The sequence below is a fragment of the Manduca sexta genome, chromosome 19 (assembly GCF_014839805.1).
Source record: "Manduca sexta isolate Smith_Timp_Sample1 chromosome 19, JHU_Msex_v1.0, whole genome shotgun sequence".
NCBI classification, from domain to species: Eukaryota; Metazoa; Arthropoda; class Insecta; order Lepidoptera; family Sphingidae; genus Manduca; species Manduca sexta.
Genome location: NC_051133.1, coordinates 7,689,246 through 7,713,835, shown reverse-complemented (window position 1 = coordinate 7,713,835; position 24,590 = coordinate 7,689,246). Strand labels below are relative to the sequence as shown.

At 35.6% G+C, this 24,590-nt stretch overlaps 2 protein-coding genes across 3 annotated transcripts; one reads left to right on the top strand and one right to left on the bottom strand.

Moving 5' to 3' along the window:
• The first annotated feature begins 566 nt into the window (after window positions 1–566).
• LOC115444046 (palmitoleoyl-protein carboxylesterase NOTUM) lies at window positions 567–6,479 on the top strand. Its single transcript, XM_030169670.2, has 3 exons — window positions 567–746; window positions 4,988–5,091; window positions 5,170–6,479. Exons 1-3 carry the CDS (start codon window positions 681–683, stop codon window positions 6,314–6,316), a joined length of 1,317 nt encoding a protein of 438 aa, XP_030025530.1. The 5' UTR covers window positions 567–680; the 3' UTR covers window positions 6,317–6,479.
• Window positions 6,480–6,533: 54 nt separating this feature from the next.
• On the bottom strand, window positions 6,534–24,316 carry LOC115444045 (PI-PLC X domain-containing protein 3). 2 transcript variants are annotated; one of them, XM_037440387.1, is made up of 9 exons: window positions 23,974–24,316; window positions 22,256–22,393; window positions 17,426–17,506; window positions 14,893–15,041; window positions 10,350–10,594; window positions 9,503–9,715; window positions 8,321–8,408; window positions 7,517–7,751; window positions 6,534–7,221 (listed from the first exon to the last, which is right to left on the bottom strand). In XM_037440387.1, the coding sequence occupies exons 2-9, from the start codon at window positions 22,317–22,319 to the stop codon at window positions 6,878–6,880; spliced, it is 1,419 nt and encodes a 472-aa protein (XP_037296284.1). In that variant the 5' UTR covers window positions 22,320–22,393; window positions 23,974–24,316; the 3' UTR covers window positions 6,534–6,877. The 2 variants fall into 2 exon arrangements, with proteins under 2 accessions (XP_037296284.1, XP_030025529.2); XM_030169669.2 differs by lacking the exon at window positions 17,426–17,506 and having other exon boundaries at window positions 23,974–24,315.
• Between the last annotated feature and the right edge of the window lie 274 nt (window positions 24,317–24,590).

Here is a 24,590-nt window from a genome sequence, read left to right as displayed (position 1 = left end):
AATACCGTACTTACACATAAGGAGCAAGGGTAATCGTTGTGGGTGCGGATGAGATGTAAGCAATTCGGGCGAAGGGCCCGAGGGCAGTTGGTTTGTTCAGTTCCGTTGCCGATGACAGGTGGAGGGTGACCCGCGGCCGGCGGGGGCGCGGGGGCGAGGCGGGGGACCGCGGGGGGCGGTACAGCCGGCGCGGCGCCCGCGCTGTTCGCGTGGCCCTCTCGCCTGAGTCACGCGCGCCTCGTAATGCTTGCATAATAATAATGACGGATGCCGATCGCGCGGCGGCTCCTTTGATCTACGGCGCTTTTGATCTCGCCGCCGGAGCCGGTCCCGCCGCCCCTGCCGCACAAACGAGCCGCCGCGGCTCGGGTACCTTTATTCGGTGGAACGCTGCGCGGCGAGTCGTCCCGCGTCCGGCCCTTCGCCCTGGTTTTACATAGAGCTTTATTTTGTAAACAGCGGGAGCGCTACCGTGCGGTGCGGAGTTGTCGCGGGCGGCCCGTGGAAGGCGCGCGGGCCGCGGCGGCCGGGTGCGCCGGGCGTGCCGGGTGCGCCGGCGCGGCGTGCCCGCGGTGGCGCGCGGCCACGGTGCCCAGTGGTGAGCGCGCGCCTGCCAGTATGGGGTGTGCTTCTGGTGTCTGCCGGCGCGAGCGCTCGTTTCTGGTCTGCTGCCCGAAGCGATGAAGACGCGCGGCCGCGGCTACTTTTGCCGCTGCTCTTGGAATTGGATCACTTGGACGCTTTGTGTACGCATTATTATTTTGTGCATATATAAAAAATAACGTTTTTGCCATTGAATATTTTAAATGTCAGTGCTGTGTGATAGTTTTAGTTTTTTAACATAGAACGTTGGAAAATCGAGTGTTATGGAATTACATGAGTTTGAGATGAACACAAAGATCTTTTTGGGACAATGTAAATTTGGAAAAGCTTTCGGAATTTTGTAATTTGTAATTTTTTTATTTAATAATTTAAATCCTAATCGAACGCTTAAAATCCACAATATAAATAATACCTAGCATACTCTTAAGAGGCTAAACATGACAATATTATTTGTCGTAACCAAGAGACGATTTGTTTGACAACTTAATTATACAATGATATTAATAAGTTTAGTTTTTGTCATGGCATATAAATTAAGTTTGACTGTGACCAGAATATTTGAAATTAGCATAATTTAAAATTTTAAAATGTCAATATACTACATATGTATATTTTATTTGTAATTCCATATTTAAATTTCTTTTTTAAAATATTGATGGTCGAAATATTCAATGGAAACAAAAAAAAGTACTTAAACATGTTTTAGAACTTTGAAACAAACTGCGCGGGCTGTGTAAAATAATATCACGTCAACAATAAATAAAGCAAAAGATGAAATATTTATAGTACACGCGGAAATTGCTTTATTTGTTGATACCGAACACACAAAAGAGAATCTATAGTGATTTAACGCTGCTAGTACACACGGACCGGATTAATTACACAAATGTTTTAATCCCCGGCAAATAAAAAAAAAATCGAATTCGCCAGTAATCGTCAATAGCTTTATAATTAGAACCTAATAGAGTATGTAGATGAAAGAGATTTCAAATGTAATCTAGAGGTTTTTTTGTGTAACCACAACAAAATATTCTTTCTATAACACAAATCTGACTTTTCAATAGTCCTTAAAATAATTGGATGCGCCACACATATTTCGCAATAGGTATTTCGTACCATGAAGTAGTGCAACTATATTCAACAAATTCATTGTAAAGCCAGAGATAATAATAACATCCACTAACGGCTAACAGCTGATGCAAGCAGATGAAGTTGAGTTAGTGTTATAATATTTATTTTGGCAAGATAAATATCTCCGTAACGAAATAGTCAGGGAAAAATAATTGTTTCTATATTAAATTTTAATACAAAGAATACTTGAGATTATTTGTGTATTTAGACACTCTAGAAACAAATGCTTGCAGTTCATATTTATTTATTTAGACAAGTATTTATATGAACTTGAAAATATATCGCCATTCGCTAACGTAACAAATATGCGTTTATATTGCACAAATACGCAGTAGTTAAACGTAAAGTCCGACCAAGTTAATCTATATTATTAATATCCGACCGAATTTCAAAAGTAATTACTATAAAATTACCGGAAAGTATGGCAAAATACCATTGGACGAATTATATTTAATTTCGATATTGGAAATAATCTAGTTTGAATGAAACTCGTCTTGTCTTCATTTTATTGATATTTTTCTTAGTGTGAGTTTTATTGTGACAGGAATACTGTTTTTCTATATTTTACTTTAAAAATGAATGGCAAATTTTCAAAAGAAATGCGAATATTTATATTATTGCCATATTAATTATCTTATACTCCTCGTTTGGCCATCGGCTACTTTACAAACGCCTGTCTAAGATAGAGCTTTAGCTTTAGCATCTAAATTAACCATAATGGTTTTCCCCAAATCGACATGAAATGTATTGGCTTCTAACTAAATACCCCTGAGGTACAATTTGACGTCACAGAGTGCCCGTCCCTTATAAAGTTCTAAAAATAATTCGTAATGTCTTATAACAGAGCAATTTAGGTACCAGTCAAATATTTCAATTTGCAATTAATTTATATTTGAAATGGAAGCAATAAAATTTCGGTGGCATGTCTTGTATTTTTTCTGCATATATAAATAAATAAATATTCCAGTCGTCATCGATTTCTATCATCATATTGAAGGCAATAACTTTGAAAAGTGTTCTCAATAAATTCATTTTGTGCATATTGTGTAATGAAATTTTCATTTTCATTTGATATGTGATTATTTATTCAGATGTTAAAATCATTGTTATTTTTGGCAATCTCTCTATGTTCATCAGAAAAGAAGTACTTATCCAATAAGATTTTATAAGTTTACGTTATGCGCAAATATTTGAATAGGGCATGGATTCCGGAATCTAGTTAAATGCTCATACACTGACTATGTGGTATTTAAAATATTTGATAAGAACTTAAAATTCTTGTAGCATTTGTGTGTATTTTCATAGTTCTTCTAAATAAAATGGGTAATTAATGGATGTGGTATAATCACAGTTTTTTTAGACTTAAAAATTAATAATCTATGAGCTTAATCCCCAGATAGGGTAATCAATGTTTGCAACAGTTTTGATACGCCAGTCACCTTTTTTTTTCGCGGGGAATATCAGGTCATTGCTATCACCACTGTGAGGTGAGTTATGTCGGTGTCACCAGTCTTAGGGCCCAAAATCAACACTCGGGAGTATAGCATCATCCGAGCCAGCATTGGACCGAGTCCCTAACCCTACACTGGCATACTAACCAAAACCTGTGGTGACCTTCTCCGTCGCGTACGGAAGGTCTCCGAGCGCGTGGAACAGTCCCTGAAACACGACAGTTACCTGGGGCCTTATTTTCTATAACAACGTAAACTCGTAGCGTGGCCGTGTTACGTTTTTTTGTGAAATTTGCGTCGAATGGTATGACAATTTCCATTGTATTAAAGGCGACGCGACGCGTTACGTGCTTGTTACGCACTATCAATATAACGTGAGCCATAGAGAATGAGGCACGTGGGATTACAATTTCTGGATAGGATGATAAATTCTCTCTATTACGTTATATGATGGTTATAAGTTTACTTTGGTCGTTAATCATGTTATGACACGCATACACACATTGGTTGCGATAATTCCACAATATCTGCCTTACCCTTTGACAATACAAGTGGAATCATTAATATGTTTCAAAATAATATACTTATTTCGAAGTTCAGCCGGATCACCAACTAGGCATTAATAAAATGTAGATAATTTGTATATAACTAAATGACCATATAGCCATAAAACCTGTGTATAAGGTTTAAAGTGTCAACATAAATATTTAGAACTATAAAAAAAAAAATAATATCAGATCTGTATTATAAATACTTGCCCACTGCTGAGCACGGGCCTCCTCTACTACTGAGAGGGATTAGGCCTTAGTCCACCACGCTGGCCTAGTGCGGATTGGTAAACTTCACACACCTTCGAAATTCCTATAGAGAACTTCTCAGATATGCAGGTTTCCTCACGATGTTATCCTTCACCGTTAAAGCAAGCGATAATTCACAAAGAATACACACATAATTTTTTAGAAAAGTCAGAGGTGTGTGCTCTTGGGATTTGAACCTGCGGACATTCGTCTCGGCAGTCCGTTCCACAACCAACTAGGCTATCACTGCTTTTGTACTGGCCATCATTTAAATAATAATGGTTTTACATAAACTATAAAACTTTTTTTATCTTTTGACAGGCAATAAAAACTTAATGAACAGTAACATAGTTTGTTATTATACCTTTTCTAAACGTAATACTTAATATATTGTTTAGAAATTATAAACATTAAAGTTATGGCTTCTTAATTTTATTGATTTACATATTGTACGTTACTATATAGCTGGTAATTATCATAAAAGTAGTAAGTGGCTTGAATTTTCAATAAACATAATTGTCGACCGCAATAAGCTCTATACTGAATTAAATCGGTAATCAGTAATTCTAATAACGCATTACATTTTATTCCTAATTCAATAATCCTAATGCGCGCTAGGCTTGTTAAAGGTTAGCTCTTCGGAATGGGGGCGCAGAAAAATACCACTACGGCCTAACACGTTGGTAATAAACCATGACTAATGAGGTCCACGGTTAATGCTACTATTTAACTCTTTGCCTTCTTGGTTCAACGCGAGATCGGGAAACTGGCCAGTTCGAGATATAATATAAACTTTATGTTTTGAGATATTTTTATTGATATTATGGAAATGAACACCTTAAAATATGTATATTAATTCATATCCCTTGATTGTTTAGACAAACATCATTGACGTAAAATCGTATTTGTAAATATTAATATGTAATTCTATTTCTAACAGTTAAAATTTATACACTTTATACTTTGTAGCGTATATTGTTTGTCTAATAATTGTATTGTTTTCAGGCAGTGCTGACGTCAGTAAGTGAGAGTGTCGCGCCCCCAGATAGTCTGACACTGGTGTGGCTTACTAATTCTTCACTCACTTGCAACGACGGATCTCCTGCAGGGTACGTCAAGTTAAGAATCTCATTATGAAAAAACTACAACTATAGACAGTTAAATAATAAAAACCTTCTCAATTCCAGGTATTATTTACGACGAGGTTCTAACAATGAACATTGGGTGGTGTATCTAGAAGGCGGAGGATATTGCTGGGACACGCTCTCGTGCCGTGCTCGGTGGCGCCGTAGACCAGCGCTGATGTCGTCAACGCGGTGGCCACGACAGCGACGTGCTCCGGCGCTACTGTCCTCCGACGCAGTTGCCAACCCCCTGTGGCACGCTTCAAACCATGTGTTGCTGCCATACTGTTCAAGTGACATGTGGGTCGGCACCAGAAATACCCCACATCCTGCCTCAGGATTTGCTTTTAACGGGAGACTTATCGTGCGCGCGGTATTGACGGATCTGTTACGCGCTGGACTTAAAGGCCGTCTTTTGTTAGTCGGTTCGAGTGCTGGAGGAGCAGGGGTCATGCTCCATGCTGATATAGCGCGACGGGCGTTGCGCTCGCGAGCTGTGCGTGTCGCAGCAATTGCGGACTCCGGCTGGTTCTTGGATCGACCAGCTCGGGACAGACGCGTCCCTGCAGCAACAGTGGCCCGACTCGGACATTCTTTGTGGCGTGGAAGTCCGCCAACTTCGTGCGTCCGCGACTATCCGACGGAACCATGGCTGTGCTACTTTGGATACAGATTGTATCCACACGTGCGTACACCGTTATTTGTGTTTCAATATTTGTTTGATTCAGCACAATTGGCAGCTGAGGGGGTGCGCACACCAAGAACGCGAATTCAGTGGGATGCAGTACATGCGACGGGTGCCGCATTACGTGTGAGTCTCGGTCCTGTGCGTGCGGTATTTGCACCCGCTTGCCTTGCACATGGTTCACTTGCAAGGCCAGAATGGCTCGCTATAAACGTGTCAGGAGTTTCATTACCACGTGCTTTGGCCTGTTGGGAAAGAAGGTTAGAACGCAGCGGCAATTCTCGACAAACACGCGGTGGTTGTGCGCCGCGACGTCTAGTAGAAAGGTGCTCGTGGCCGCAGTGCAATGCTTCGTGTCCACGCTTGCGAGATCCGCGCACGGGCGAAGAGGTGGCGCTAGCGGCACTACTGCAGAGTTTCGGACTGGACGTGCGCGGCGCCGCGGCCGAGATGGGACTCGACGCACGCGCGCTCTCTCGCATGAGCCGCGCGGAGTTACTTCCACTTCTAGCGCCACATTCATGACGCTATTTTTTTATGGACTTATGCTATATTTGGCATGTTGTATCTACCTCGTTTTTGTTGCGCAAGTACAAGTATTAGTATGTTATTTAGGTTTAGACGTTTAGATATTTATTGTTCGGCTTCCTGCTGTAATATTTGTGTTAAGTAAAGAGTCGATTACGTACCTACATTTATTTTGTTTTGCTACCTCGTAGTCGTAGAAATTAAAATACAGAAATGCTTTGGCACACTTTGTTTCTATTTAATAATCTTTGTTTATAAACAAAAATTGACATCGGGCAATAAGTCGTTGGACTAGTTTGAATCTAAACATCTACAAATAAAATACTTAGCTAAATATATCTTACATATGACAATAATACTCGGCTGCCATAGGCGCGACGGATATCCACGATCAGTGAATAACTAGATAAATTGGTCGTGTGAGGGCCAGTGCCGAGTCGGTTCGGAGCGGTTGCGCCAGCGCGGAAGCCATGGGGAGCGACGGAACAAATGAGAACCAGCATCGCGATTCTTAACGTTTACGTGTAGTCCTCCGCTTCGGGCTTGTCCGTGTTGATGTCATAATCGAGAACCGCGTTCCACACTGATCATAATGGAGAGGTCGACGACGTCGTTGCCGAGGAAGAAGTCGGTGGAGACGATGTTGGCGTTGGATCGCCAGTGAGAGGCGAGGCGTGCTGTCACGATATGGTTGACGTCATTAGCGTTATCCCGCAAGGAGCCGCGCAAGAGCAGGATGTCCAATGCTGTCGGTGTGGTCTGCGCCATCGCCGAGTACAGCGGCGACCGCGCGGACGGCAGCGGCGATGTACTGATCGCTCGGTCCAAGAAATTAAACAGCTGCGTTGGGTTGTTTGTATTCGCCCACAAATGAGGTAATGGCGGCCACAGCCAGTTGTTTGCTGAAAATAATATATGAATAAATGTGATACCCACAACCACCCTAGGAAAGAGTAATCATTTTGTTAATAATGAAAATATCAGCATTAAAGGTAGTATACGCATACAGCAATATAGGGGTACAATTACGCTTTATTTTGGGCGTTACCGTCGTACCATTTTAATGTGTTACGGGATGTATTACAAAAAGTTAGACGAAGAAATCAGTTTGTTATAATTACTTAGTCCTATAAAATATATGTTTAAAATACTTATATTTCCACGTTAAACATAAGTACGCCGCAGCGGCAAACTTACCGGCCACAATACTGTTGTCTATGTAACTAAAGACAAGTCTTCTATTAGCGTTTATTAAACTTTGCAGCGTTGGCCCTCTCGTACCCACGCCTGTAGCGAAGTTGTTCGCGTGAGCTAAATGGGGTCCTAATTCTCTCTGTATAATCTGGAGAAAGCCGATGTGCGCGTCCCTAACGAGCGCTCCGTTTGACTGATAGAAGCCGACCGGGAAGTGATGAGCATCCAGGAAAACTACCTATAACATGGAGATAAGTTGCTGTTAGGGTTAAAATTATTTTTGTTTATTTCCTAGTGATTAGAGGTGGTCGTTATGTATCATAGATAGTTATGAAAAACCGCTATCGATGCAATAGCTATATAACGACTTTCGTTATTTATAAATCAATTCTTAACCTGGAAGTTAGTATGAAGGAAATTTCTCTAACATAAAAATATAAATATTAGTATTTAATCATTTGAAACGAAAACATGACCATGAAATACAATTTTTTTAATATCAGCCAGAATATCAATATCAGCAAAAACAGCTAGATAATTAAACTGAAAAATAACTAGCTATCAAAAAATATAGTTTTAGATAACGCTTTTGATAATTATAACAATAAAGCGTTAGGGTATTGCTATATAACATAACGACTCACCTCTACTAGTAGTGCAGGATATAAAATAACCCATAAAGATGTATCATTGTAATGTGTAATTCAATGTTTTCAACATAAGGACGCAAATTCATTACAGTTGTATACATTTACTAGGAAGGCTTAGAGTAAATAGAATTAAAAGCGACAGCGTAATGTGGTTTACCTCTTTGGTGCGGTCGAGGAACTGTCTTATCTCTCTCAGTAATGGTACTAGTGGTCGAACTCTTATAAGATTATGGTTCAACCAGTACCTGAAAAGTAATTTAAATCTATATATATAAAGTTGAGGAGCTTGGATGTTTGACGCGCTAATCTCTGGAACGACTAGTTCGAATTGAAAAAATATTTAAGTGTTGATAGCCCATTGATCGAAGAAGGCTATCGGCTGTACTATATAATTACATAGTTTGCTAAACTGTTCCTATATACCCAATAGTGATAATTTTAATAAGTTTCACCTATATCGCAGTATTCTTACTCTAGCAAAATGTTTAGGCGGTGTAATCGTTAAGATTCTGGTTAAATTACTAGATCCAATAGAAAATTATATAAGTTTTGCATTACACACATTATCTGAAATTGGACTTTATTTTAGCATATCTTGGTCCTATCATATTATTAATTTTAATAAACATGGCGGAGAGTGGCTGGGTAGGTATTAATATTATCTCTGTTTGTTTTTTCAGGGTCAAGCATAGAAAATTTGCTTTTAAAAAAATATTTATATTCTAATTAAACGAAGTGGGTCATAATCAGTTACAAGAAATTTATACGTAATCCATTTTGAAATCTATTGTTATTTTATATAATCAATTTCTTATGCAATTCCGAGGAAGCCATGCGAGACAGCCGTCTATCAATCAGGCTGTCTGATTTGTTGATATTTGCAAATGGCGTTGAATGGCAGATTTATTTGAATTTGTGTCGGCCGTAACATTATCAGTGGTTGCTCTCATGCTTGTCTCAATTCTATGATTTCGGTTGATAATGCAGAAAAAAAAAATATCAGAAAAATAAATGATTATCTACATTTGGCAATTGTTCAATGGCCTGCAAAATAATTTATACTACTCACTATGCACCTACATAATATAAAAGTACGATACGAGGAATCAAAACTGTAATAATGAGCGAAACTTCGTGTGATTTCCGTGATATTCGACAAAGTTTTGTCGTGTACGACTTATTGTTCCTTTGAAAGTAAGTAGCACCTTATTTCATATTTTCAGCATAAGATTTTCTACCTAATTTTATATGGAAATTACTATAACGTCAATTGCTATTTTAAAGCAGAAAATTTATTATTAATTTTATCCTTAACAAATATTTTATACGTTTTGCTTACCTATCATCCTCCCGTGGATAAAAGTCGTAGTAAGCGATTCTAAAGTCGAAGTATCTAATGCCATAGACGAGCTGCGCCCAGATAGAGCGGTCCTGGCAGAGCACGAAGCTGTCTCGCGCCAGATTGCTGACCTCGGTGTTGAATCGCCACGACCCTGCGTTGTGCGTGCCTGGCAGTGCCAATTGTCCGATGCGAAGTCTGTTTATTCTATGACTGCATGGAGATATTATGATATTTTAAACAGAATAAATATTCAACCGCAGGAATATGTTGCGTAATTCAAAGCAAACATATGAATGAAGACGATTTTGAGTTTTAGGGATTTTAATAATAAACTTCTCTCTTTTCGCTCTTGCTATTCTAAGACATCATTATTTAGATTGAAGTCCTGTCACTCCTAATAAGTTAAAGCTAATCGCAACAGTCCAAGTGCTGCTAGTATTCCAAGTGTAGACAATGTTTGATTACTTCCGCTAATAATAGGGTACCGGACAATTTTTTGTTCTTTACTATTATCAAATATATACATAATATAAATTATAACACAGAAGGAATTATTAAAATCCGGTAAAAAATCAATAAGTTATAAGTCTTTGAATTTTGGTGGAAGGGGTAATTTACAGGACACAGAAAAGAGACGAAATACCCACATGTGACGTCATCGGGAATTACGACGCGTGCGAAAGAAAGAGATGAAGCGATATCCCCACATCGCGCCCAGTTCTGCACATTACAATATTTTAAATATGAATTACTCGCTCATTTTTTAACAATTTTTTATGCAGTTTTCGCATGAGTTTTGTTTACATAAAGCATGGAATCTTTAGAACACGGATACTATACTCACGCATTATCTTCCATCCAAGTCGGCTGAATTTTTAAGCAATTGGTAACCGATATTCCATTGTCTCCTGCTCCTACCCAGGGCCATAAACAGTGTGGTCCTTTTGGACCTGCGTCTGTATCCCATCCGGCTGGCAGGGTTCCTGGGCCTAGCGACACACTGGTTATTACACGCGCTTGAACCGAGTTTATGTTGTGCCTTATTAGAGCGGTGTCCCATGACGAAGGTTGGCCGTTGAATAGACCTATCTGTAATTGTAAAAAAAAGATTTATTTAAAAACGACAGTTAAGTTAGTTTTTAAAGTGCAGTATTAATCATTAATCAACAATGCGGCACTAGTAGTTTTTTATATTAATTATAGAATAGGAAAAAAGTCCCTTCATCTTGTAAAATATAATTCTTTAGGTGCAATAGTAAAGCGCACAAGCGCATCGTAGTGCTAATATTGTATTATTATGCATGCGTTTGTTAATAATACTCGCAATTTAATATTTATACACCAGGAAGTAAATAATTCTAACTATTCATATATAGAATATAACAGTATATAAGATAAATTGAGCGGTTAGCTATTGATATCTTATATGGTATTCTATATATACAGAATACCAGTATTTTATATTATACTTGAAATTCTTTCTAAGTATTCAACTCTCATTATAAAAAAAATGAGATTTTTAGTTTGGAAATTTTATGATAACAAATATTTGGTTAGATTCATATCGGTACGCTAGTTATAGTCTATAATGTTATAATTAAATAAATATTTATATATATATATATATATATATCTATATATATAAAAATCAATTGCTGTTCGTTAGTCTCGCTAAAACTCGAGAACGGCTGAACGGATTTATCTTATCTTGGTCTTGAATTATTCGTGGAGGTCTAGGGAAGATTTAAAAGGTGAGAAAAATTCGAATAATTGCCGGGAAAATCCTCAAAACAGCATTTTTCTATTTCCCATACAAACGTTTTCTAACTAATACGTAGAGTCAATTTGTAATTTATTACCGCTGCATAAAGTTCAAATTCGCGTGCGCGTTGGAGGATCTAATATCGCGTTCTGAAACTCAACAAAAGTGAAAGTGAATCGCGAACGCGACAAAATTGCATAGTCTCAAAATACATAGTACATAAATAGTGGTCGGCTTCGAGAAACTCAATTTTAGCTAACTTCAGTTGTTAATCTATACTATTATATAAAGCTGAAGAGTTTGTTTGTTTGTTTGAACGCGCTAATCTCAGGAACTACCAGTCCAAACTGAAAAATTCTTTTTGCGTTGGATAGCCCTTTGTTCGTGGAGTGCTATAGGCTATATATCATCACGCTATACCCAATAGGAGCGGAGCAGTAATGGCTAATCTCAGGAACTACCGGTCCAAACTGAAAAATTCTTTTTGTGTTGGATAGCCCTTTGTTCGTGGAGTGCTATAGGCTATATATCATCACGCTATGACCAATAGGAGCGGAGCAGTAATGACTAATCTCAGGAACTACCGGTTCGAATTGAAAAATTATTTTGTGTTGGATAGCTCTTTATTAGTGTAGTGCTATAGGCTATATATCATCACGCTATGACCAATAGGAGCGGAGCAGTAATGGCTAATCTCAGGAACTACCGGTTCAAACTGAAAAATTATTTTTGTGTTGGATAGCCCTTTATTCGTGGAGTGCTATAGGCTATTTATCATCACGCTATGACCAATAGGAGCGAAGCAGTAATGGTTAATCTCAGGAACTACCGTGTTTGAACTGAAAAAAATCTTTTTGTGTTGGATAGCCCTTTGTTCCTGGAGTGCTATAGGCTATATATCATCACGCTATGACCAATCGGAGCGGAGCAGTAATGAAACATGTTGCAAAAACGGGGAAAAATTATTAGTTTTGAGAGCTTCCGTTGCGTGCGCTGCGTAAACGGTTAAAGTTATGCAACAATGATGTATGACGGGATTATTCTTCTTAAAAAGTTCTAAAAAATATATTATAAAACAAAGTCCCCCGCTGCATCTGTCTGCCTGAACGTGTTAAACTCCAAAACTACCCAACGTATTAAGATGAAATTTGGTATGGAGACAGTTTGAGAGGCTCCCGGGAAACTACTACTTTTATAACGGAAAACTTTAGCCTGAAAAACTTTATAACGCGGGCGGAGCCGCGGGCAAAAGCTAGTATATATATATATATATGAATTAATAAAGTATAATTAAATATACATAACGAATCCGAGTATTATGCGAATGCGTATTGTACTCGTGCTTCCTCAATGCGTTACTTGCAATTTCGCACGCAACGTTCGTTTTCATTAATGATTTGTTCACTTGCTACTTCCATAACCTAACCTTGATTTGTTTAGATATAGATACGAAAGTAAATATATCTCTGTTGGTTAGGTACTACTTTTAACAGCGGACAAATATAGGAATTATTGCGCCGACTTCGAAAAAAAATAATCAATCGTTTGTTAAATTAATTAGTAGTCTGGGAACAAATCTATTTTTATGACGTCTGGGGAATTCTTTAAGACATATTGGGTGTATATTGCATATACAGAATTAAAAGGATACGTCAGCCCTTAAGCTAAAGGCGAATTGTTTAAGTAAGATTAGATTTTTATAAGAACCTTAAATTTTGAACTGAGAAAAACGATTTACGTAAGAATCTCACGTTACCTCAGATGGATTTCAGTGAAATGATATACACGAGTTGGATAACAAAGTTTCTACAGAGTTCAGAATCGCTGCACCTCCCGAGAGTTGCCTCTTATTATAATATTTGGTTTACGTATTTTATTATATTTAGGTACATTATTCCTTATTTCTTACTTCTCGTTACTTACTTCTTAATATAATAGATAATTCCGTATTTTATTCCTTATTTTTTAATGGCTTAGAACTTTGACTAAATGGAAAAGTATTCTTATTTATTTGTATTGAGAATGATATGAAAACTATCAATAAACTTAAAATTACACCCAATGTTTTGATTACGCTATATCGTATTTTATTCAGTTTAATATGGATACTCTAAAAAGGGGAGCAAACGTGTTTTACAACAAAGACCGCTCGGCGAATCATGGACGTCCCCAGGCCAAATGGATCGACGACCTGCTAAAGGCGGCAGTAATTGGATAAGGCGAAAAGATCCGGTGAAGTGGCGGCCGCTTGGGCACTTTGATGAAAATTTATTTAACTTATTCTCGGTTATTGTATTGCGAGACAAATTGATGAAACTAAAAACCGCAATCACATTTAAAACGTGTACCATTTTTATGAATGGCAAGTGCTGATTTTGTCATCAAAGTCAATTATGTTTACCACAAAAATGATTGTCTTCGCGTTAATAATTGTATTTTGACCACTGTTTTCACTGCAAGGCTTGTTAAACCACATTACACTATACGTAGGAAGTTATATAAAGTTACGGAAGTTAGGTTTTGCAATTTCAAACGGCATCTGTATGATGAATGATGCGAAAAAACATTGGTCGAATGTCACGTTGGTTTTATTCCTTGCGTAATAGGAAGTTATAGGAATATATCGGTCCAGCGCTTCCGTAGACAATTTACATGCAAGTAACGTTAGTAATTGTTACACTTAAATTATGTAGCGCGTGTTCCTAAGGAATTGTTTGTTTTAAATTTCATAACAACTACTGGTTATTTATTTAGTAATTAGTGTAAGTAATGCTGCTTCGGTGGCGTAGTTGTACTTGTACACGGTACGAGTACGACTACTGCGCTGAGGTTCTGAGTTCAAATCCCGGGTCGGGCCAAAATAATTGTGACTGGGTTTTACCATCTTTAAACATTACTCAGGAAGAGTAAGACAGAATCAGGAAGTTGACGGTGTGATACCCCCGTGCCTCGGACAGCACATAAGGCCTATGAGAGTGAGGGAAAAGAGAGTGCATCTGTGTATTACGCACAAACTAAACTAATATCTCCTGCGCACCTGGCAGATTTCCATTGAGATTGGCCGCTGTGGCTGAAAATTCGGCTAAGAGGATTCATTTGCTGTATCATTGGTTGTAACGCACGTGTGTATTTCGCTAATTATATTTAATGTACATATATTCGTTTAATTTAAATATTGGTCAAATATTGGTTCAGTCTTTACTTCTACACAGTTTTTAAATTTTTTTGATGTCCCTTGTAAGTACAATAAAGAAGTAAAACAATGTGCTCACTTAAGTCAATCTCTCTTAAGTACAATATATCTCAACGACTACATTAAGGGCCATTTGTCGAGACAAATTTAGTATCCGAAGTATGGAACAAAGGAAACAAGTCAACACACTGGCAACAATATTCAATTTTAATTGGATAAACGCATCATAATCGTCCTCTAGCGATTCTCTTGTTATTCTGTGACACAATATATTATAAATGATAATTAAAGTGTCTAATTTATGTACACGATTCCATTATTTTATATTTATTAAAATGAATTATGTGTTAAATTTTAAGGGATTTTTATATTTTAAATCGTGATATCTCAAATAAAAAAAATACGTAATGTTCAATTTCAAATTTTACTTACTTGTCTCGGTCTACTCGAACATCCGCTGAAGTCCCAATTGAGTTCTATAGCATCTAATAGTGAATCAGACGACCGGCGAATCTCAGGCGAGTGGACGGTGATCCAAACCCTGCCGCAAGATGACTTTTCTAAAACTTGTTTCTCCGGTGCTATATGAAAAAAACAATAAATTATCACAAATTTGTTATTCATTTATCGCATTATTTATACATGGTTACATGTGTATTAGTGTTGTTGAAATAGTTTAAATGTTTTATGGAGTTTACCACATTCTTGTGCGGTGTTGAAAGACGCAGAGTCGCATGTTGGCCGTTTAATTCATAGCTTGTGTGTGGCGTGAGAAATTACCGGATGTGATTACCTTTTACACTAATCTATTCGTAATCATCTTGTACAACAAATTGATGTCATCAATTCCGGTTCGAGTGGCGGTTACTTTATAATTAAAAATGTTACAGTGGAAGTTTCATGTGGTGGATGATTGTATCTGTTGCATGCATAAGTTCGCTTTACTGAACTACTGCATTACAGAAAAGCGTTGTAAATTGCGGCCATGTTTGTATGTTTTCTATAACCGCCGTCAAACAAGTTGAGCACACTAGCAGGTGGTAGGAGATGTTGTACCTACGTTAATGTGCGTAAGTGTATACAGCCTATGTATGATATATAACACCCACCTACCAGATGTAGTGCGCTTAAGTTGTTTGCCGACAATTAAACCCTTAGTAAGTTTGACGGAAGATTCTTGAATCCGTCGTTATTTATGAGCGGTAAGGATTACATAGGTAAGATCAGATCCAACTTCTCCTTTGCCAACCATCTACTAAAAATACACGAAAGCTTTCACATCTTTATTGTACTTTTATGCAAATGACATTTTCTAAGATCTTACCCAACATTTTTCATCGTATTGAAGTCTGTTGTAACCTAACAGTATGTCATTTTAGAATTAACATTACACCTTAGGTCATATGCACATGATACAAATCAGTTTGAAATTTTCAGGTATGTGTGGGGTTTATCGGATGCATGCCAACATTTACACGATAACCCTTCAAATAGTTTTTTTGCATAAACAAAGGCACCCAGACGTTGTTTTCAATTACATAATAAAAACACAACCACCACTTGTACAAGCCACCTCATGCAGCTTCGCCCGCTAAAAAGAACTGCACGTAGCAGCGCCATCTAATTAATAATTTGGTTAAAAGTTCCCCTATTTCCCATGGGAACGAATTAGCGAGTTAAAAGAATCCCATATGTTAGTCAAGGAAATGATCTACCCATGTACCAAATATCATCCAAATTCTTTCAGTTGTTTCTGCATTTACTTCTAACAAACATTCAAACATCCAAACATTTTCACAATCTTACGCCTTTATAATATTATATAAGTATGTTTAAGTAAGATAAGATTTGATAATGCGTTTCGAGATTTCTCGATTTTGGTGCCAGGTTCACGTGATATTTGGATGAAGAGATCACCAATTATAATTTTTTACGTGTGTGTTGTGTTTTACGTGTTATCGACAACTTTTACATTTACAATTTTCTATATTACTCATTGTTTCGATAAATCTCGCATATTTAATACATCGTTAATAAATATTGGTACCGTATGACTATGGCTATAGAATTATTCTGTTAATTAGTTGTTGTTAGAAGATTAATTTGCACGTTGTGTTTAAATACAAATATTATGTACAATATCTATTTATAATAATGATACACCTCACTGAAATGTTCAGGATTATTTACAGTTATTTTAAATTAGATCTCAACTATAAGGTTATTTACTCTATCGGAGACTGTAAGCCGTTCATCCCAAGTTCACCAAATATTCAGTAGACACCACGTCTCATTTAGAAGTTTCTCTTAGATCGCTCTCTGTAAGTTGTTAAATGCTATTTACTTTTAAAGGAAACACATGGTTAAAAAATTGATAAGGCAATTGTTTGATATCATTCAAATATATTAATTTATTATTGTATATAATTAATATTATGTTTTTCTTTCTAAGAGATTGTGTGTACTTTAAGCATAAATTTTATGCTTAAAGTACACACATATATTTATATATATATATATATATATATATATATATATATATATATATATATATATATATATATATATATATATATATATAAAACAACGGTTAGAAATATCTTTACGCAGAATTATTAATTAACACATACATAAATGGTATGTACAGTCAGTCATAAAAGTAGCTGAACAAATTCAAAACCTTTAAACGCAAACACATGAACTTCAATGGAAATATTATTTTTTAATTTATCTGAAACGAAGATAACCCTTCGACGTTTATATTAGTGAAGAAAAAACGATTGTTGATACTGACATTAAAGTTAAAAAGCAATTAAAAATTTTGAATTTGTTCAGCTACTTTTGTGACTGACTGTATATTATAGCGATTACTACTTGTGCACTAGTGTTTGCAATATTTTCGTTCTAATTAGTAATTACTTCGTGCTACCTGCCACCAAGTGGTTTAATGTTATAATTTACGTACATACACGTTTAAAAGTCCGTATAATGCGACTTGAGTTTACCGCTAAATCTGGAGCTGGAGCGTTGTACGGCATGAACGTGACTGAAAAGTTTGGATAAATGGATTATTAATTATAGTATACTGAGTTTTGCTCGCGGTTTCGCCTGCTTCAAAAACTTTTCCCGTTACTAAAGGACCTAAATCACTGCAGTGATCCATTGCTCTATCAATACGATACCAGCGCCATCTATTTGAAAAACTCATTCGAAAGTTTAATTACTTCCCATAGGAGCAAATTGCCGGGATAAAAAGAAGCCTATGTATTAACCCAGGACGTGATCTATGTCTGTGCAAAATTTCATTCAAACTCGTTCAACTGTGTCTGTATTTACTTTCAACAAACATACAAACATTCTCACTTGAACGTTCGTATTTATAATATTATTAAGATTATAAAAAAAGTAAGACTCTCTCAACTGCAGTTAAGTAATTTAATTTAAATAAATTTTGCTTTTTAATTAATTATTGTTTAAAGCATGTGCATGATGTGCATAACTATGATTTTCAAGAAAATAATGATCTCATATTAAACATTATCTACATAATTTAATCCGAAGATTATTGATTAGCAGGATTATAGCAGAACATAATATTTCAAGATTGTAAGGAAATATTTTTCATTCTGTCATTTTAACTCATTATCAGTATCAGAGGGTGTTGTTTGTAACTTATAAAGATTAATTACTGCTGCAAGCAGCTCGTTTTAGTAGTGATTAATAATAAAAATTTACATTTGTCGGCCGTTTTAGGTGAGAAGATCTGAGATAATCTAATTCAATGCCGTAGATCAAATCGTATGTTTCATTCTTCTATCCTACTAAAAAATCAACAAGTGGCGAGTCAGTCATTCACTTAAACATAGTTTTTTTCTAAAATAGATTATCCGCATCACTGCGTTACTCAACGGATACCAATTCTAGTTATATAGAACCACTGCTTTGTTGAAAAATAATATTTATGACGTTTGTGGTTAACCGACGTATTTGTCACAGAGGAAAGATTTGACACGTGATAATCTGTTACAGCGAGATTTAAATAATCAGTAGCTGCTTAAATTATTAAGTGTTATCGAGTGTACTTATCGTTTGATTAAACTTATTGTTTGCTAATATTTCATAACTTTAATATAATATAAACAAAAATCATTTTACAAATATTGGAGATTGCGTGTTCAGTCAGCTTCTATTTTCATCTTTAAAATAATACAATGTAAACATCATAATACAACAGCACCATTCAACTTGAATACAGCATTGCTGCCACATTGATGCTTGGCAAAAAAAAGACGCTGCCGTGGTGCGTGCACAAACAGTCTGACATACAAGATACCTCCTTAGTCTAAGATTTTAAATATAACCAGCGTGTAAAATAAAGTTTGTAAAATGTACCGCGTACATGAGACGCGAATGTTTGTAAACATGATTAATTTAAAACATGCGACGTGGCCTTATGTAACGCACGTGAACTGCAAGTAAATCGCACCTCTACTTACCTACTTTTCCTTTCGCCTAGCTATGTTGGTATAGTAATTCATAACGTTATTGCATTGGTCGTAAAAGTGTTATGTTTGCTTCGAATCACGCCACTCCAACACATATCAATGTATTAATTTACCATTTTACCAATTATAATCGCTGTTATAACTGAGTTAATTTGTCCCTTACTTTTTGTAAGATATTTGTGATTAAAAAGAAACGGTAATCAGGTTGATTAGGAATTAATAATGTTTTTATTATATTAATATTATTCGTGATGGTATAAAAGCTTATTAGACTAGTGCTATGTCCTAACTATTAACAATAAATAACCCGGATATAAAACATTATATAGATCATACTTAAGTGCAATTGTTTTTTGAATTGATAAATCCTTGATAGGACCACTGTAGAATCGCAGTTGCATATAAAATAATATTTTTACATGTATGATGAATCTTCGTAATAGAAACAGTTACACACAACATTCATTTGATGTGTTAGAATAAACAGCAACCTATCTAAATAAAATGAAAGATGTTAGAATCTTAAATCTCAACGTCATTAGCGTACTTACGAATTTTTATGTAGCATTATGTTTATGCAATACTAGGTTCTGATGACTTAGATACGGCCAGTAACGTAAATATTTACTTTTAAATAATCATTTGACACCTTTTTGAATGTTGCCGTTCATAATATTTACAATATTGTGGCAAAGTAAATATAAAATTTCTTTTTACCCATATACTTAAATAATAAATTTCTTATATGAATTGCTTCCAAATATCAATTACCTACTGTTATTAAATATGTCCTGAACAAACGTGGATTTTATGTAATCTATTTTGCTTCGATAAAATTAGATTAACAATTTCATTTTGCTACCTTTTGCTTTGATTGTTGGGTTAACGTAATGTTGGTGACATAATTGCAGCGTCGATATGTGAGTCCGAGCGTACACCGTTCCCTTTTGAGGTTGCAGCTAACTGTTATGTAATTCAGCTATGTTCTGTTTCACATAACATCCGTGTGCAATGTTCGTTATTAGTTGAGCATTATTTTACTGAGAAAAGTGTGTATTTGACTGAACGTCTGCACGTCATCTGGGCCTCTCATCGAAAATCAGCGTTGTAGTACTACTTAGGGCGTACTGTAGCATCCAGTTGAATGAGACATACCTTTGCCGGATTTTATATAATTTTTGTTTATTTATTTATATAATAATATAATCATTTTCTTTGTTTAATTTTATTTGTGTAATGTGTCTATTTAAAATTGTGCCAGTAATAAATCTTTCTTTCTTTCTTCTTTCTATTTTACTGATATTTTTACCGAATAGAATTTTACTGGAAATTAAACATTATTTAGTCAAGAGAGACCAAAGAAAGCCCGGTTCTGAACAAGACCCATCATCAATGTTATGTTTTTTTTTTGTATAGTAGTGTAAAAATATGTTACGACTTTTTGTTAATTCTTTTATTATAAAGTTTTATAATATGTGATATGTTACAATTTTAATCAAAAGTATTTCTTTAGGTTCTTTTATGAAACGATTTTATGAAAATTTTAAAATTAGGCGAACTTCAAAGGTACCAATACATAATACTGTAGTGTTAATTTAGAAGGAATACACATTTTTGATTTCATTTATTGGCTTTCCATAACAAAATAATTTCTTAAAATACTAAAAAGAAGGACCGATACAAATGTAGTAATCCATCAAAGGTAGAAAAGGCATTCGTAAGAGGCTTAAGTCGAGAAATGAAGAGATTTCAGTGCATCTAACATTTCCTATAAAAAGCTTTGAGTATTTTGTTAGTGAGCTTCTTAAGTATTTGTTTCTTTTTTATATAAAATGGAATATTTTATGCAATTTCTGTTTTATTTAAAATGTTAGTATTTCTAACTGAAGATTCATGAGTCCAGTTATAACCACAAATTATTTGTTTGACATCATAATATGTCATTTTGCATTATTCTCTATTTGGCTAAATATTTGCAGATTAAAATCTACAGTAATTAGCGACATTTGAGAAATTATCGTTATTTATTATAATATAATATTAAGATAGGAGTTTTATGACATTTCCCACGATTATTCGCCTTGCTTTATCTATATTAACATATAAAGCTGAAAAGTTTGTTTGTTTGATCGCGTTAATCTCTGGACCTAGTAAACTGATTTTACTAATAGGAAGCTACATTACTCATGAATGTTATAGGCTACTATTAAACGAAAAACTATTTCACGCGGGCGGCGCCGCAGGCAAAAGCTAGCATTATATTTGTAGATATTCTTTGTTTTTAAAAGGCCTTGATAGGTTTTTTATCCTAGTTTGGTGATATTATCATGACCTATAGACAAGTTTATTGCCTTCTAAAACCGACGACAATCAATTTAGGCCTTGCTGATCATCAACATAATTGGATAGTTCCGAATATGGGAATGAATCAAGAATGGACCTCCGGTTATCACGGAATAGCAGCATGTAAGCCGATGATTGATAATGGTATTAAGTGCTTAGACTTGTGATATATTATAGTAGGTATATTGTAGTAATTCTGGATAGAGATCAATTTTACTTTCGGATTTGTTTGTTGAAAAACATAAAATAACCTTTGTGTATGTTTTTTCCGTTTATGACTCCTGATTTTTACCTCGGCCATTGACAGTTTAATAACGACAACACAATAGGAACTCGATCTAAATGGAGTTTTATTATGAATGCTTGAAACAAAGCAAGTTACTAGGTTACAATCATTACTGTTTCACTTGAATTGTTATGATCTAGAAGGTAAGGAAACGCGAATGAGTCTCATGATGATAAGTGAGTATCCTTTTTATTGTACTTAAACAATGTCGAAGAAATCGTACATGACTTGCCAATTATTTTTGAAAGAGATAAGAATTATAATTTAGTGGGTATCCTGAAGCTGAGTATTTTTTTTTTATTAATAAAGCATTACACCAATGAGTTCAGACCAATGTCTGAATTTGTTCCTGGTGTACAGATCATAGACAAATCGAAATATTCCGTTTTTTTATATTTGTATGAAGACGGGTACTTAATAATGTACAGGGTGAATCGTGTTTGATGATAGTAGGTAGTTGAAGTAAGTAGAATAGTGATGCTACATTGCTTACTCAATTAAAATTAAAACATAAATTGACTTCGCAATTTATGTTTTAATTTTAATTGAGTAGGCAATGTAGCATCACTATTCTAAAAAACGAGGCGAGTGAAAGAAATATTAGAAATTTTATGATATAAGCAAGGATAAAATAATTATAAATAAGAATATTAAAACTCACGTGCGACGGAAGCTCCGAGCGCTGTCGCTGCGAGCACAGCCACAGCATACCACGACACGGCCATCACACTCCGTAGCTTTCGCGCCACTGAACTAAATCAGTCAGGAGATTTGGCGTTCTTTCGCCACAATTGATTGCCTGTATGACAGAAGTAGGGACGCCGATTTATGAACTATGAAAAAAATACGATGCGCTCGATGCTCAGGCGGCTGTTATCGATTGTCGTACATAGCCGTCGATGAATACAATATCATAAGAATGATCAATTTACTGACGCTGCTCGAAGGCAATAATAATAGTGCGGGCTTCCGACAGAACCCTCACTTCCGACGACGCGTCGCGTGCGATGTAGAGGCGACTGTATTCTGATCAGCACGTGCAAGTAGCGGATGTGAGTTATCAATTCTTACCACTATTGATAGTGATTTGTTTTCCACCTCAATGTGACCGTGGCTTTATACACAGCTAAAAGTTAATGCTACGGAGTTATTGCATTCTTGCAAACTGTCGTAAAATGTTGGTTATAGCATGATAGAGTTATAAAAATAAAGGTCTAGTAAGTGTTATAAAAAATCATTTCATTTAATCAGTAAATATTGAAAATGAAATGGTATAACAATAAATTATATACGATGCTGGTAGGTGAGATTAATAATCTTGTAGCCATTCGTATAAGTTAGTCTGCTCGTCTCAGAATATCAATTCTCATTTGGCGATACACTACAATTTGAAGAGTTTGTTAAGATTCATCTCTATATTATGCAGATACCTTTTAATTTTAGACGTATAACACAAACAATGAAAGATTTAGAAACATAGCATGAGGAAGGAAAAGAAGTAATTATTGAATTTGGTTAAAAATATTTTATTTGCGATATTCTATAGAGCCTTCATTGTTCCATTAAATTAATAGGAAAACGAATGTATATTTCTTATTAATTCATTTCAATATTTACGAATATTTGTATTTCCGCATAAGGGCCAATTTTCAGAACCACAAATAGTTGGCCACCGTGAAATTGTATTGCGACTTCCGCGCAGTCGTAGCAATAGCCGCACAGACCGTTAATTCCCTGTGACAATGGAGTTAAGGACAAATTGGTGCCTTGTACATAACGTATAAAATGACATCTATGTATAAATGTAATAAGGACCATAGTTATTGTATTAAATCCAATCCCTTGGGCCATTAGCATGTTTCTTATCTTTAGGTTTTTATAAAAATTTAATTACTAGATGTCACTTCATACGTTTCGTGTGTGGCACGTCCTTACTTTGAGAATGTCATATATAATTAGCCTAAATAATGAGTCGTTACATTAGCTGATGGTAAACGCCTAGTCTGTCTATAAATCATGGCAACATGAATCAAGAACTTGAAAAATAAGCAAGCACTGTTTGGCGTACATTACCATCAGATATCAAAATATGTAGTTTCGTAATAGCCAGTCGTTTCGCTGGCTTCAATGTCCTTCAAACCGGAACGCAATGTAATGTTGGAAGGGTTTTTAAAGTTATCGGTAAACCAAGGATATTTACAATCTACCTTAACAGACTCTTTTATGGGACAGATCTGACTCTTAAAGGCGAGGGAGGTGCACAATATATTCTCACGTAGAAGCAATAACTATGTAATTTTGATTGTTATTCTTGACGATTGGGTAAATAAGAGTACAAGTATTGTTAGGGCTTCCGGCTTAGTAATATAAAGATCTTACCTTGAAGAATTGAATTGTTCTAAATCGTCTTCAACATGACATCAATCATTTGGTTGCCTCTATATTGGATACAAGTTACTCAAAAATTTGAATGTCACTAGTTATTTGTAAACAATAGCTCATGTGTGCCGACACTGAGTGAACTATGCCGATTTTTTAACGATATTAAGAGAATTGTTGAAGCTTTGTTCACATTAATGATGATTTTTAAACTCATTTTTAATTCACTTTAACAACATTTTTGCATTATTAGTCAATCAGTTTCTATTAAATTTATTAAAATTGAAATATTTGTAAACAAGGTGGCAGAGTATGAAATGAATGCACTATCTCTTTATAACTAACAAATGAAGTTGTTTTGCAGCATTCAATAGTATATTATCAATATTTAGAGTCAAGTCAAGGTCGGAAGGCTAATAGCTTCATTAACATGTGTGTCTCAAGTCTGGCTTAATTTCTATATTATGATCTGTAAGTACATACGGTCAATGTTAAGAGGTCGCAGTGACAAGTGTTAGTATAATTAATAACAATGTCAGTTCCATACTAATATTATAAATGAAATAAAGTATATTTGTATATGAAGGAATTTATTTCTAAACAAACTGATTTTAAAA

Excerpts from the sequence above, each read along its gene's own strand:
- LOC115444046 (XM_030169670.2), top strand. The coding sequence starts at position 681 with ATGAAGACGCGCGGCCGCGGCTACTTTTGCCGCTGCTCTTGGAATTGG. Across the intron at positions 747-4,987 it reads GGATCACTTGGACGCTTTGT|GCAGTGCTGACGTCAGTAAG; the intron begins GTACGCATTATT and ends TATTGTTTTCAG. Across the intron at positions 5,092-5,169 it reads AACGACGGATCTCCTGCAGG|GTATTATTTACGACGAGGTT; the intron begins GTACGTCAAGTT and ends TCTCAATTCCAG.
- LOC115444045 (XM_037440387.1), bottom strand. The coding sequence starts at position 22,319 with ATGGCCGTGTCGTGGTATGCTGTGGCTGTGCTCGCAGCGACAGCGCTC. Across the intron at positions 15,042-17,425 it reads ACGGACTTTTAAACGTGTAT|CACCGGAGAAACAAGTTTTA; the intron begins GTACGTAAATTA and ends TTTTTCATATAG. Across the intron at positions 10,595-14,892 it reads GTTCGAGTAGACCGAGACAA|ATAGGTCTATTCAACGGCCA; the intron begins GTAAGTAAAATT and ends TTACAATTACAG.